This window comes from Eleginops maclovinus, chromosome 17 (genome assembly GCF_036324505.1).
Source record: "Eleginops maclovinus isolate JMC-PN-2008 ecotype Puerto Natales chromosome 17, JC_Emac_rtc_rv5, whole genome shotgun sequence".
Classification (NCBI taxonomy): domain Eukaryota; kingdom Metazoa; phylum Chordata; class Actinopteri; order Perciformes; family Eleginopidae; genus Eleginops; species Eleginops maclovinus.
This window is the reverse complement of record NC_086365.1, coordinates 7,802,428-7,815,970: the sequence shown is the minus strand read 5'-3', so window position 1 is coordinate 7,815,970 and position 13,543 is coordinate 7,802,428. Positions and strand designations below refer to the sequence as shown.

The 13,543-nt window shown below is 37.0% G+C and overlaps 1 protein-coding gene across 2 annotated transcripts; it reads left to right on the top strand.

Annotated features, from left to right (window-relative positions):
- Positions 1 to 932: 932 nt before the first annotated feature.
- cd9b (CD9 molecule b) lies at positions 933 to 13,334 on the top strand. Of its 2 annotated transcripts, none has more exons than XM_063905250.1 (8): positions 933 to 1,187; positions 8,983 to 9,085; positions 11,004 to 11,101; positions 11,243 to 11,317; positions 11,420 to 11,521; positions 11,845 to 11,934; positions 12,508 to 12,591; positions 12,721 to 13,334. In XM_063905250.1, exons 1-8 carry the CDS (start codon positions 1,119 to 1,121, stop codon positions 12,784 to 12,786), a joined length of 687 nt encoding a protein of 228 aa, XP_063761320.1. In that variant the 5' UTR covers positions 933 to 1,118; the 3' UTR covers positions 12,787 to 13,334. The 2 variants fall into 2 exon arrangements, with proteins under 2 accessions (XP_063761320.1, XP_063761321.1); XM_063905251.1 differs by lacking the exon at positions 933 to 1,187 and adding an exon at positions 5,279 to 5,516.
- The last annotated feature ends 209 nt before the right edge of the window (positions 13,335 to 13,543 follow it).

Below are 13,543 nucleotides of genomic sequence, written 5' to 3'. Positions count from 1 at the left end.
CAGAGAGAATGAGAGAGACACACACACACACACACACACACACACACACACACACACACACACACACACACACACACACACACACACACACAGGTTATTGTTGGTGTTGACCTTGATGGCATTTCGAAAGCTGGCAATGTGGTTAAAAGTTCAAACTCTGAAAATGTGACCATGCTTTCACTGCCAAATTGATGAAAGTTGGTGCCAGTCTGCAGAAAACACTGATAATATTGGAACCATTTTTAAGTGATCTAATATTCAGTGTTTTATACCATTCTTTTATTTGAGTTATTATTATTCTTTATCTTTGTTAATGTATTTTGCATACCTGTGTTCACAAGACAAAGGCCGAGGTTAATTTAGCCACAGGTAACACACATTCATCACAATCAAACAAAGAGAGTTAACATAATCACATGATCAAATATGATTCCCCTCACAGGCAGCACAACTGAATTGATCAAGCATTAAAAAACAACATGCATCTTTCAGTCACACATAATCTATATTAATGAATTAAATAATCTGTCACAAAACTTACTTGCTAAATCATTTGTTGTTTTATATAATACATGTTTTAATAGAGTTTCTATAATCTTTATCTGCAAAATGTAGATGCATGGAGAAGTATACAGTAACATAAAATGAAAATACTCAGGTTAAGTATTGTTGTGCCTAGTTGAGTACAGTAATTGAGTGAGAATTTTACACCATTGTTTATAGGGGTTTTAGTATACCTACTTTCAGAACATTGCTTTATTTATAGTGTCTTCCTGTCTTTCTTCACTATCAGTTACCGGGTTTAATTTTAATTTTAATTAAAAGACGTGTGGTAAGCTGTAGAGAGAACAAAGGAGCAAAGAGGAGCCAGACAGAAAGAGAAACAGAAAGACGGGGAACTGTTTCTCTGTGGGTATTCGACAGTTGATCTTCTCGCTTTCCTCTCAACACATCACACAACCGACAACAGCCGGAAGTGACCGAACCGAGCCGAACCGAACCGAGCCGAGCCGAACGCCACACATCCGATCTCAGCGAATAAAAACGGACAACCGTTGATAGAATTTCTGATATTTTACCGTTTTAATCCAAGCAAACAGCGTTAAACAGACAGCAGGATGTCGGCTCTAAGCAGCTGGGAGCTTTGCGTAAAGTACGCCCTGTTCATCTTTAATTTCGTCTTCTGGGTAAGTTGAAATATTCAATATAACAGTGAAAATGTAAGATAGCTAGTTAAAAAAAAAAACAATTGTGATTGTGTGCTAAAATCGACTTAACACTATGCATATTTTAATATATAATGATAACAATGGATATGATCATTGTAGCCTATATAATTATTTTATTTTAGTTTGTTTTTTGTTTATCATCATAAATACGGCTATAACAGTTTGAGCATTTTATTGACATTCAATGCAACTTTATACTTCTCAACTGCATTTTGGAGGCAAATATTTCACTGTTTACCACTAAATATGTATTAGATAGTTGCTTTGCAGATTGTTATTAAAACACAATATAAGTAAACTAAGAAATTATAAAAAAAAAAAGAAAAGTCTCCATTGCTGATTTGAAAAAAGTTCTTGACATTTTCAGGTTACTTCTTTTCTACCACTACCTTATACTCTCTCTCCTATTTTGATATCTAAATGATAACGATGTCCGATAAATCAATTTGCTGCAAAAGCAAGTTATATGATGAGGATTGTCCTGGATTGGGAGGGAAAGATACTTTAATTTGTACAATTTATGTGAATTGAAAGTGAAACATCTGCTCATGTAGTCCTATATACTGTACAGCACCCCGTAAAACACCCCGTTTTTTGGTCTTGCTGTCGTTTAGAAAATGCTGATAAATCCCAACAGGGGGTGTGGTTGAGGCCACCGAAAGGACTGAGACGTTTTGCAATCAATGATTCTTTACTCCCTCCTTTTCTTATTTCACTCTTTGGTCTTCTCCCTTCTGTAACAAACCCACCTTTCCCTTGATCTCCTTATCTTTAAAACGGTTTCTAGACCAAGGTCCAGTCTGGGGATGCACACAAACAGAACAGGTTGCAGTCTGGAAAGAATGCTAACAGAACAGTTCATGGCGAAAAAGGGTGAATGAAGGGAGGAGGAAAAGAGAGAGATGGGGGAGGCGTTAGCAGCTCTGAGACAAAGCTGGTGTTGTTGGTTTCACTGGGTCTACTGGGAGAGGAGGGCTCCAATTTCATAGCAAACAACAGTGAACCACAGCCCCTGGAGGTGTCTGTGAATACACCTGTGAAGCCTAATTTCTCTTAAGGCACATTACTCAAAACGAGGCAGAGTTTGGTAGATCACATTCCATGATTTCTAATGTGATATTGAAGTATATCTTGTAGCGATGTTTGTGAAGATGATGAAGAAGTCTCCGGAGACACCAGCTTGTATATAATAAGGTTTATTACAACAGCATAGTATCATACACCAACACGGGCGATGCGGGGTTCCCAGAGCCAATTGTGGAAGTCCCCCCGAAATCTCTTTGTGCATGCAATTTATAGGAGAAATGTGGGTGTGTGACAAAATGCGATGTTCTATAAGAATGTGTACCCAAATAAGGTGAGATATACGTTGGTCTTTTTCTTACTCATCCCTGGAGGTTTTCTGACATATTCCAGAGGTTTGTTATACAACATCCTGTTGTACCACATCACTCTCTGCACTCTCTATGACCTCAGAGAGTAACTAACTGTATATGAACAGATTTAATACACCACAATATCATATTTATTCAAAAACAAATACCTTGCTGTCTGTCAGTATTCCAATATGTTTTTCTCACAGACTTTCAAGATTTGCAATCATACATTGAGTTCTCAAATAAATGTTGGAATTAGCAACAGCCAGTCGCTTTTTAGATATGCATTCAAATATTGAACAGTAGCAATGAAACCTGAGGGCAACATACTTGTTTCCACAGAAAGTAAAAGATAGTATCAGTAGTGAAAGTATAGAAAAGTTCAAATGGCACTATGTGCAGCTTTTACATTTTTATCCACCAACATTGCTCACTACAAATTATTGTATGTCACACAACCAGTAACGCTGTGTCAGACAGTTCTAGTTTCAAGTCATAAACAACATTTAAAAATACAACAAAGAAACAAATAGAAAAAACCTAAATACACTTAACAATCTGAAATCTCTGCTAGTCTACGATGTTGGTGCACAACAGATTGTGTCAAATATGAAACTCTCCAATGTTACCTCTAAGAGAAAATAGAGCAGAAGCTGAAACGTGCCGATTAGCTGGTGGGTGTTTCCTTAAATAACCAACCTCTCATTACAGGACGCTGCTGTTCCAACATGTTTTAAATCCTCAAGATCTGTAAAGTGTCTGGGTGTACAGTGGTGCTAACTGGTTCACATTTATGAAGTGTTTTGGGAAACTTTGAATCCTCAGATCTGGATAAAAACCAGTTTGTCCACTTGTCAAACTGCCCAACCAATGATGCCATCACAAAGGCCATGTGAGGATGCTGTGGTGAACATTAGCATCCGATTTAACTCTTTGTTCCCCAACAAACTGGTTAGTGTTTGATCTTGGGGTCAATGTATCAAAATATCTGTCTTCACTAATGCTTTTTGGGTGATTGGATCCAAGGGGAATGTTTTAAATACAGTAAAAGGGTTGTGGTAGACAAAGATGCATTGTGAACCAATCACTCAAACCACTTTCCACAATAGACGCATGTGACCACAAGTGTGCCGCTCATTAAGGGCGTAACAGGAACATATTTAACTTTAAAGTTGCCCTCATTTTTTGTCCCCATTTTCATCATCTTCACTTGCTTCTCAAATCACATAAACCGACTTTGTCCGAAATCTCCAAAAATTACAAGAAGCCTATAGAGATACGATATATAGATATATAGAGTCCGTTAATGGAGGAATAGACCAAGGCTGTATTGTATAATTTCTTCTTCTACATTTAATTTCCAGCAGACTTGGAACGGTACATAATCCAAAGTCCACTTTATTGTCAAAATTTCCACGTGTTATACATACAGAACATTGAAATACCGTTTCTTGCAGTCCCACGGTGCGAATATAAACATGAACATATAACATAAAAGTAAGGGCCTAGAACAAAATGGGGAGTAAGGGCCTAGATAAAGGGGTATACAAAAAACTAAGTAATATATATATATATATATATCAGACACAATCAACACAATTTGACAGTAGTGCACTTGGGTCGTTAGTGCAAATAATTCTTAGTGCAAAGTACATTTTCAGTAGCAGTGGAGAATAGAGAGTGACTGGTGCTTATCAAAATAAACCGACAAAAAACAAGATTTTCCAAAGCTTAAAAAACATCTTACTATACATTTAACAGAGAATGTTTGATTATATCTACAATACAACCAATTAATCATGTACATGTTCAAGTATACACCTCTTTTATAGTATACTAAAAACCCACTTGTTGGACTGGATCAGGGGTGTCCAAACGGCCCGGGGGCCAAATGCGGCACGTAGGCCATTTTGAATCGACCCCCAGCAAATTCTAAAAGTAGCCTATAATGGAATATGGCCCAGAAATTAAACTTTTGCTTGTCTTACATTGTAATTCTCAAATATATATGTTAACATATGTTACACAGTATTCATGTGTTAATGAGCCCAATTTTCAAATAAATTCAGTCATTTAAAATTTAAAAACATTGTCTAACAAATCTTATTCGATAAAAAAAACTCAATAACTTATTTCTATAACAAGCTTCAAATTGAACCTTCATATTTACTCTTATTATCAGCAATCTGAGGCTTCTGTTTTAAGGAATGAGCTGCGAACAAAATAAATGTAACCCTAAAGAGAGATGGGATGTAGGCTGTTTTTTCCTTAAAGCATTTTCAAGAATTGCGCATTACTCACCTACATTTGATTTATTTTGCTAACTTATAACTTCATTTATGAGGCAATATTCACCTGGCCCAGCTCTCAGTATATTTTTCTGAATGTGGCCCTCGGTGAGTTTGGACACCCCTGGACCAGAAGTTGGCAATTCAAAAAACCCAATAATCATTAAATACAATAGTTGTGGTTTAAAGCAGTTGTGTGTAAACGATTCTTGCTGTTCTGAATCTGAAAGTCGCTTTGGTTAATGATTTTAAGGGATGTGTTTTTTGGACTTTTACTGCAGAGCAATCACCATGCTTTTTAAATTGCATTCACCTGCTCTTATTTACTCTGTTTGGAATTCACTGCAGAGAAATCCCTCCCCCTCATCTCCTCCCTCTACTTTTCCCTCCCCCCTACTTCCTATGTACACCCAGGTGAGCCATGCAAGGGTGCGGTTCACACAAAAATCTTCTTTACACTCGGTGCTGCCTCCCACAAAGAACACGGTTTAACTCCTGAACAGAAGGACCTCTCACTTTTGGATTTTGCTTCTTGAAAAAACAGTCTAATTCTTGAACCCGGAGCCATGGGGGCACTGCAGTGTATCAAATACTTGGTGTTTGTGTTCAACTTTCTCTTCTGGGTATGTATCACTCACGCAAAAGTAGCTGTGGTTGAAACTTGAGACTCTTGATTAGATTAAGCGGGTGTTTTTGGGCATTTGGTTGCTTCTGAAGTCCCTGGTTTCAGTGAGTTATTTTCCAAAGAAAAGAGAAGTGAAATTAGTTTTAAAATACTTAAGTTTCTGTTGCTTGTTCATAAATCAGAAATGCTTTATTAGTCCTGCATTGTTTTTAAGGATACATTTTAATAAAAAGGCACGTAAGGCAACTTTAATCAAATTCAAAACTAGTACAGGATATTTCTTCTTTGCCTTACTGGTCTTTCAAGTTAACAAACCTTTTCAATGTTTAAAACATGCAGGTGAATTCATTAATTAAGTAAGGAATACACCTTTTCTTTCTTTAGCTTGTAATGTGTCCTACTAGTTTGACTTAGCACCTTCACCTGCTGTCTTCTGAGCTTTCTTGTGCCCTCCGGAAGTTGTGGCACTGGAAAATGTGATGTGTATTCTGACTAAACAATGCCTGTCATGACATGTGGTGTTCACAATGCTATTTGAAAACATTCTCCTCCTTATCAAATGAAGAATCAGCTGTGTTCAGTAGAGTAGCTCTAATTTTATAGCCAATCATTTCTAAAATGTACACATATCAGTTTGATTAAGTGGAAATACGTTTTTAATTTAACTTTCTTTTTTCAACCAAAAATAGGGTGAATGAGGAGGTTATCAAGATAACATTTTGTGGCATTAAAGTTCATACTATTTCTCTCTAACACAGAAAAGATCTTTTGAAAATGTCAAATTTGACATTTTATAAGTTTAGCAATTTAAAGATGGACTAGCCAGCTTGTATGTTTTATTGTACTCTTCCACCTATAACAATTGGAGCAGATCAGAGTACATGCAAGTCAGGTGCCAATTGTTAAAACAACAGCATCAGGCAGCAGCTGCTTTTATTCATGATTCACCCTTTAGTTAGTAATGTCTCATCATCATTAGATACAGGTGCAACCAGTCCTAAAGTTCATTTATAAAATGACTAAGATGGATGTTTATAATGATAATAAATTGGATCTTGCAGCAAAGCCTTTTCTGCCACTTCTTAATTCCTACAAGTGTCCATTTGAAATCCCAGTTGGCTATACGGGAACAACTGGACTCTCATTGTTTTCACATTCCAGTTTCTTTTTTGTCGGTCCTGTCCTAAACATAAATGAGGGTTTGACTTCTGTATGCGGAAATTCTTGCTTGACACACCCAGGGGACGCACAACAGAAATGTTTGTTTTGTTAGAATTCTGTCTAAATAGCCACATGGCTTTCTATGCAATTACTGTAATGACCTGTTTGCAGTGTTAGAATAACACTCAGTGACTTTTAGTCCTTGCTTAATGACTATTTTGACATTTGTAGTCTGCAGTATTATTGTAATGACAACAGCTACGGATGGACAAATGAGACGACAACTGAAGGTCTGATTCAGAGAGAGGGCATACACATCAGATTAGAGGGCTTTATTTGTTCTAACATTTAATGACTGGGCTGTTGGTGAGGGATTCGTAATGTAAACAAATTGGGCTCCTTGTTCTGAAAAAACTCCATTTCTCACAAGTCCTGGGGATTTACTTCTTCACAAGAAACTAGTTTTGTTTTTTAAATTTTGAAACAGTTTTATGGCAGTGTATCCTCAGCTCCAGGGTACATTTCTTGATGCTTATAAAAGCTATCAATAATTAATGTCTCTCTTGTAAGCTGCCTTTGTGCGGCTAATGTTGCTGCAGAGTGCCTTTTTGTGCTCCTTGCTGCCTCGACTACACAAACAAATCTCTCATCAGTGTTTACTGCTCTTTAACACAAATGTCTATTCATCATTTTGGACATTTCCTGTTTAATTTTGTTTGACTTTTTGTGCTGTCTATACTCGAACATAAATATTATCTCCAGAACGTTTGAGGAAATATCTTCACATTTGGCATAACTTGTGCTCAAGGATGACCTGATTAGACTTTGGTGGTCAAAGTTCGTTTTGACCACAACGAGATTGTCACTGCATTCACTTTAGAAATGTTTCTGACAGCCAAGCAGAACATTGTGTAGAGGCCTGTGCAACTTTCATAATGTAAGCTCAGTGAGTTCATGTTTTTGGACAAAAACGGTCTTGGATTCTCTTTAAGATACTGATTTTGATACATTCACTCTGTGTTTGCCTTTGCTGCGTAATGATACTTGGCGTATTCCAATAAATAAGGCTTTGTTGGGGGGTTTCAGCATAGTTGTTGTCATAGTAAATCCATTCCTCACTTTTTAAGATTTAAATATACCCAAAAAATCATGAATATTCTTTTGGATTATAGGGATATATTTACAAATCTGGTATAAAAAGTATTATTGATTTATGGAAAAAGATCATTTCTAAAAGTTGGGACTAATCTCGGATAATATTCCACAGTCCCATCCCGTGCCTCATTTTATATAATAAATACTTAATATTTTTACAGGTACAATGGCCCTAATATAACATTGTTTGTCTATAATTTGATGGTGTCTGATTTGGGATTATTTATGCACTTAACAGTAAGTAAAAAACAAGATTTGAAACAAGAATTCAGTTGCTTGTATAAGATAATTGTTTTCTAAAATGGGAGAGCCTCTCACTAGTCACCGGGTTAACAGTGTAACAGAAGTTATGGGAAAGTGCAACAAGAGGAAGCATAAAAATATAAGAAGTAAGCAGATAAAAATAAACAATGTCACAGTTCCCCACATTCTTACACCAACCCCCCACACTGAGGTGGATGAACATGATGAGTGATGAGTACATTGGTCATCAGTCTGCAGCAGGAAGGCGGACATGTTTGGACACAATGCTACCAGTAAGCGCGGATACTGTCTCAGTCACGTCTCCGGTTGCACAACAAGAGCACATCGTCATTACGCCGAGGGACGTGATGGAAGCTATTTGACTGGCAAGAAAGAGTTGATGAGATTTCCTGTTTAGTGGTTGCTAAGGACTCATTCCCAATTACTGTGGGAACGCTATGGGAGAAGCACAAACAATGACATCCCTTATCAGCTCACATGCTTATTTTACTATCTTGTTAAAACGACTGTTACTAAATATTAAAATGTTCTGGATTGAGATATGGGAATTCATAAAGTACAACTACATTAAAATCCAAAGTTTTTATACATTTGGTGACAGGCAAAATTAGTAAAACCTTAAATAATAAAGTCATTGTTGATCAGGTTCTCTAGGTGTGTTGGGTATAAAGAAGGATCATTTGTATGACTGTGAAATGTTCTTGACTTCCTTGTAAGTTGTTATCCCCTCCTTCTCCAGTTCAAACCATAGTATTAATTGTAGTATTTCTGCAGAGCTAAATAATAGACATATTAAAAAAAAGTTCTTCATGCACTCATCGACTTGATATTGAAAGAACTGGATATAGATTTTAATACACATTTTCTTTCTCTCTGTAATGCAGCTGGCAGGTACCGGGGTGCTGGCAGTGGGCCTCTGGCTGCGTTTTGACACCAGGACAGCGGGACTGTTTGAAGGAGAGGATGCGCCAACAGTCTTCTTCACTGGTAAGGCATTGACATTACACTACTGTCTTTATGATTGCACCCAGGTTATAATAATCGCAGCTGTATTGCAAAAGCTTCAAATCAAAGTATTTCCTTAATCACAGAGAGAAAGCTTGACCCTCTAGCTTCCCTTTACCGCTCATAAACCAGGAGTAAGTCGGACACAATTTTGAGCCACTATGCATTATATTGTTTCTTTATGCACCCTGTATCAAAGTGTCCGAAGTACATTGTCATTAGTTCAGTTGGATCCATGATGGCAGTCCTCACATTTACGTTACATGAATTTGTATTCCGTCTTCACACGATTTATTGTAAACAAAGTATTTATTAGCGTAAAAGGTAAGTAATTACCAAAAGGCTGAAGCATACTGCTTTAAAAGCCTAGTTTATATTCTTATCAACTGAGGCCGCCCTTCAGAAATGATAGAATAACATTCATTGAAACGTGCAACCTTCAAATATCTTTTTATTTGCACTTTTTCTTTTTATATATACATGTATAACAGTGCATCTGTACAACACATCCTCTACACGTAATAACAACAGCAACACATGTGACTTAAAAAACATTTGTTCAAGTTCTCTAAGATGCTTAACAAAAAAAGGGCCAATGCCACCCACAAAGGTCATCTATTGTTGGCAATTTGGGACCAAGCATTTTCCCCTGGATGTTTTATAGATATCAATGAGGTTATCCTTGTCCTAAAAAGTGTACTTGTCAGTTGGGTTAAACAGGAAGGAGATTAGTGTTAAGTGTGTGTCAGAGGTGACCTGATGGATGCACCGTGTTTGCCGCAACAGGAACAACCTGACTTTAGAAACCTTGTTGCAGAGCGAGCAAGGGCAGCTGAGGCCGGGGTCCGTCCTCCTCACATAGCTTCATTCTTCACACGCTCACAGCGACGTCTTTGTGTCTCCACTGTTGTTCTCTGAGAAATAGTCCGAAAAAAAAGACTCTCGCCCTCCTTCTTCTCTCTTTGTGTTTCCATCAAACTGATAAGTGAAGTGGGCAGAGCAGAGACAGAGGATTGTTTAGAAATGACCGACATCTTAATAATGGCTTGGGAGGACGAATATTTCAGTGTGTGTGGCAAATGTACCCATGACATCAGCACCCTGCTTATTGTTTTCCCACATGTTTTGATGATTCATCACTGAAATCCACATTAAAGATGGGTTCAGCCTTTACAGTTTATGTTCAGAGATTGACATCAGCAGTGTTTCCACAGTAATACTGAACATGATTCATAACCAGAAACACAAGGTATGGACTCTTGTGTTTCTGCCAGGATTTAGTAGAGTAACTAGCTTTGGGGTGTTTCTAAATTATAGTTGTGTATCGTTCATGATAATACAGGTTTTATTTTAAATGCTTTTAAAAAGGTCATACATAAAATGATCATCACTGTCTCTGCAGAAACGAGCTTGGCTGAGAGTCAACGTAATGTTGGATCTATTCAGATCATTTACATTAGATGCCACAGTGCAAATACTCTATAGAAAGTCCAATAAAGCAATAGAGAAGTTACTGAATGAAAATGATAGTATGGAATTAGAGAAGTATAATCAGAAAAATGTACTTGAGGTATAAGAGTTAAAATATTAAATGCAAAATCAAAGTACCAATCTTTCCCTCTGAAATATAATGGAGTAGAAACAGAAAGTAGCATGAGAGTGCTTAAGTACAACTCTATAAAAGTTAATGTATAACTCATTTAGATTTCAGATTAGGCATCATAATCTGTCTCATTCAGGGCAAGTGATGGTTGGACAATCTATACTCATGATCTAATCAGCATGCCCATATGATGACTCTAAGAGCATTTATCTAAAGAGAAGTGAACATGTTTATCACAACCGTACTCTGCAGGGTTTAATATCGTCCATCTCTAATGTGCATCTTGTTGTTCTGCAGGTGTGTACATCCTGATTGCGGCAGGGGCTCTGATGATGGTAGTGGGCTTCCTGGGATGCTGCGGAGCCATGAAGGAGTCGCCATGCATGCTGGGATTGGTGAGTTATTTTCTGAGCAGCTTCTGATGTTGCAACCAGATGACTAGAGCGCATCTCTTTTACTTATATCAATCACACTATGTTTTCACCTTTGCGTCCACAAAAGTGCTGAGAAAATTAACTCTTATCTACATTTTTTAGTTCTTCCTCTTCCTGCTCATCATCTTCGCTGTGGAGGTGGCCGCTGGGATCTGGGGTCTCTCCAACAAGGACAGGGTAAAACACACACAGACACACAATCCCTTTCTAGACCTAATTGTTGGCGTCATGAATTGGCATTAAGTCTCTAATGTTTCTTTGTCTTTTGTCTGTCTGCAGGTGGTGGAGGATGTTACAGAGTTTTATAAGCAGACCTACAACAACTACAAAGACACAAAACAGGAAGCACTGAAGGAGACACTGCGTCTCATCCACTTCGGAGTGAGTACTCACCCACACATGCAAGCCTGAGAGTGTGTCTGAGCTTAAGTTTTAGAGTTGTGCTATCATGTACATGAATGTCTTTTATTCAGAAAAGTTTTTGGGAATCTTTTTTTATTATGACCTTACTGTAATTTAAAGTATTCATTCAATAAGATACTGTCATATTACTACAGAATAGGTTGACTGGTAGGCAGATTTAGGAGTCACTATATTTTGGCACACAGTAGCCAAACAAAATAGCAACGCAATACTTGATCTGACCGTAAAGTATTGTCGCATCGTTAAATATATAACTAATAAACGGTGTGATGTGTCTTCAGCTGGACTGCTGCGGGCCCACAGGGACGGTCATCGATGCCGCTAAAGATATCTGCCCCAAGAAGGAAGGACTGGAGGTGCTCATCACCACGGTAACAAATTACACTCACATACAGGGGCTCAGTTTGGTGTTCTTTTACTGCTGTCATTCAAGGAAGGTTTCATTTCTTTAAACGTGTAAAGACATTTTAATAATCACTCATTTCAATTGTAAGGGAGCGTCATTAATACTGGAGTCTTGTAAATGCATACTATTTCATTCGTTTTAATTTGGCAAAATATCATTTTTTATTATTTTACATAATGTAGTATCTTATACACATTGTGTAGAATCTTTTAAAACATCTGTTTACATGGGAATATCTCACCTTTGTTTTTGAAATTACAAGAAAGAAAAAATACGCAGTTGGATTCTATTTAATTATATAAATCCGGTTTTATTTTTCATTCATTTTCAACTTATTCATCAAGCCTGCTAGAGTTGGAATTTTGAGGGTTTATGTACTCAATCCACTTGTGAAAATCAGAAAGGTCATAACATCTGAGTGGCTTTTTTCCTCAGCCATTAACTTGTGACGGACTTTTTGAAAATCACATGAATACAATTGTAATTTATATCAGATTTTAAATTTTTTCCAAATAAATGTTCTTTCTGCTTCTCTCAGAGTTGTCCGACTGCCATCGACGACATGTTCAACACCAAACTTCACATTATCGGCGGGGTTGGCATTGGTATCGGGATCATCATGGTGAGTGTGACGACACATCCTCAAAATAATTTAATGTTGGCAATTGATCATATTTTTATAATTTCTTAGCATTTGACATTAAAAAAAAAACCACGCCCATAAATGTTTTAATCCTCCTTCTCTTCTCAGATCTTTGGGATGATCTTCAGCATGATGCTCTGCTGTGCCATTAAGAAGTCCCGGGACTTTGTCTGAACAAAAAAAGCCTCTGTTTAATTGATGTCTTCCCACACAACTGCTTTAAAGTTTAAATCTGTTTAATGATCATAACAGTGGTATCGTTTACGGGATCCATACAGGATGACCAGTCTGCGACAGTATGGATCCTCTTAATTTGTTTGCTCTTTTTTAATTTGGATACAAATGTAATTCCTTTACCCGGAACATTGAACAAAGTTTTTATTCTAGTACCAATTATAATAAATGTATATGATAATTTTCATGACAGCAGAGAGCAGGTCTGCAGTACTTTAGAGATGCTGCTGCCCTCTGGAGGGCGTTGAAGAATGAATTTAGAATATTATCGGTTCAGTTTATGTAAAATATGTATAACACTGGCCTATGGTTGGTTTGGCATCTAACAGGCTTTTTTGCAGCTAACTGGATTTTATTTTACGTTTGCCTGAAGTTACATGTATTTTGATTTTTATGAACGCAGAACTGTTGAGTTTTATGCAAATATTTTGAAGAATTCAATTCAGACGTATCTTTAAAATGCCAAATAAATTAACAAATAAACACTGTTTTGTGTCACTTTAATATTTTGTAACCAACAAATGTGGACTGAGATGTTTTATCTTTTTATTTTAACACATTTATGCTGTTTTGTAGCAAAATTCAAATATCAATTAGTGTTAATTGTAGGTGGGGGGTATATTTACTGAGAAGAAAATGAAGATGGGGTAATTCTGTTATTAAATTATAAGGGATAGTAAGTTTCTCAAAAGTACAA

Excerpts from the sequence above, each read along its gene's own strand:
- cd9b (XM_063905250.1), top strand. The coding sequence starts at position 1,119 with ATGTCGGCTCTAAGCAGCTGGGAGCTTTGCGTAAAGTACGCCCTGTTC. Across the intron at positions 11,102-11,242 it reads CGCCATGCATGCTGGGATTG|TTCTTCCTCTTCCTGCTCAT; the intron begins GTGAGTTATTTT and ends TACATTTTTTAG. Across the intron at positions 12,592-12,720 it reads TTGGTATCGGGATCATCATG|ATCTTTGGGATGATCTTCAG; the intron begins GTGAGTGTGACG and ends TTCTCTTCTCAG.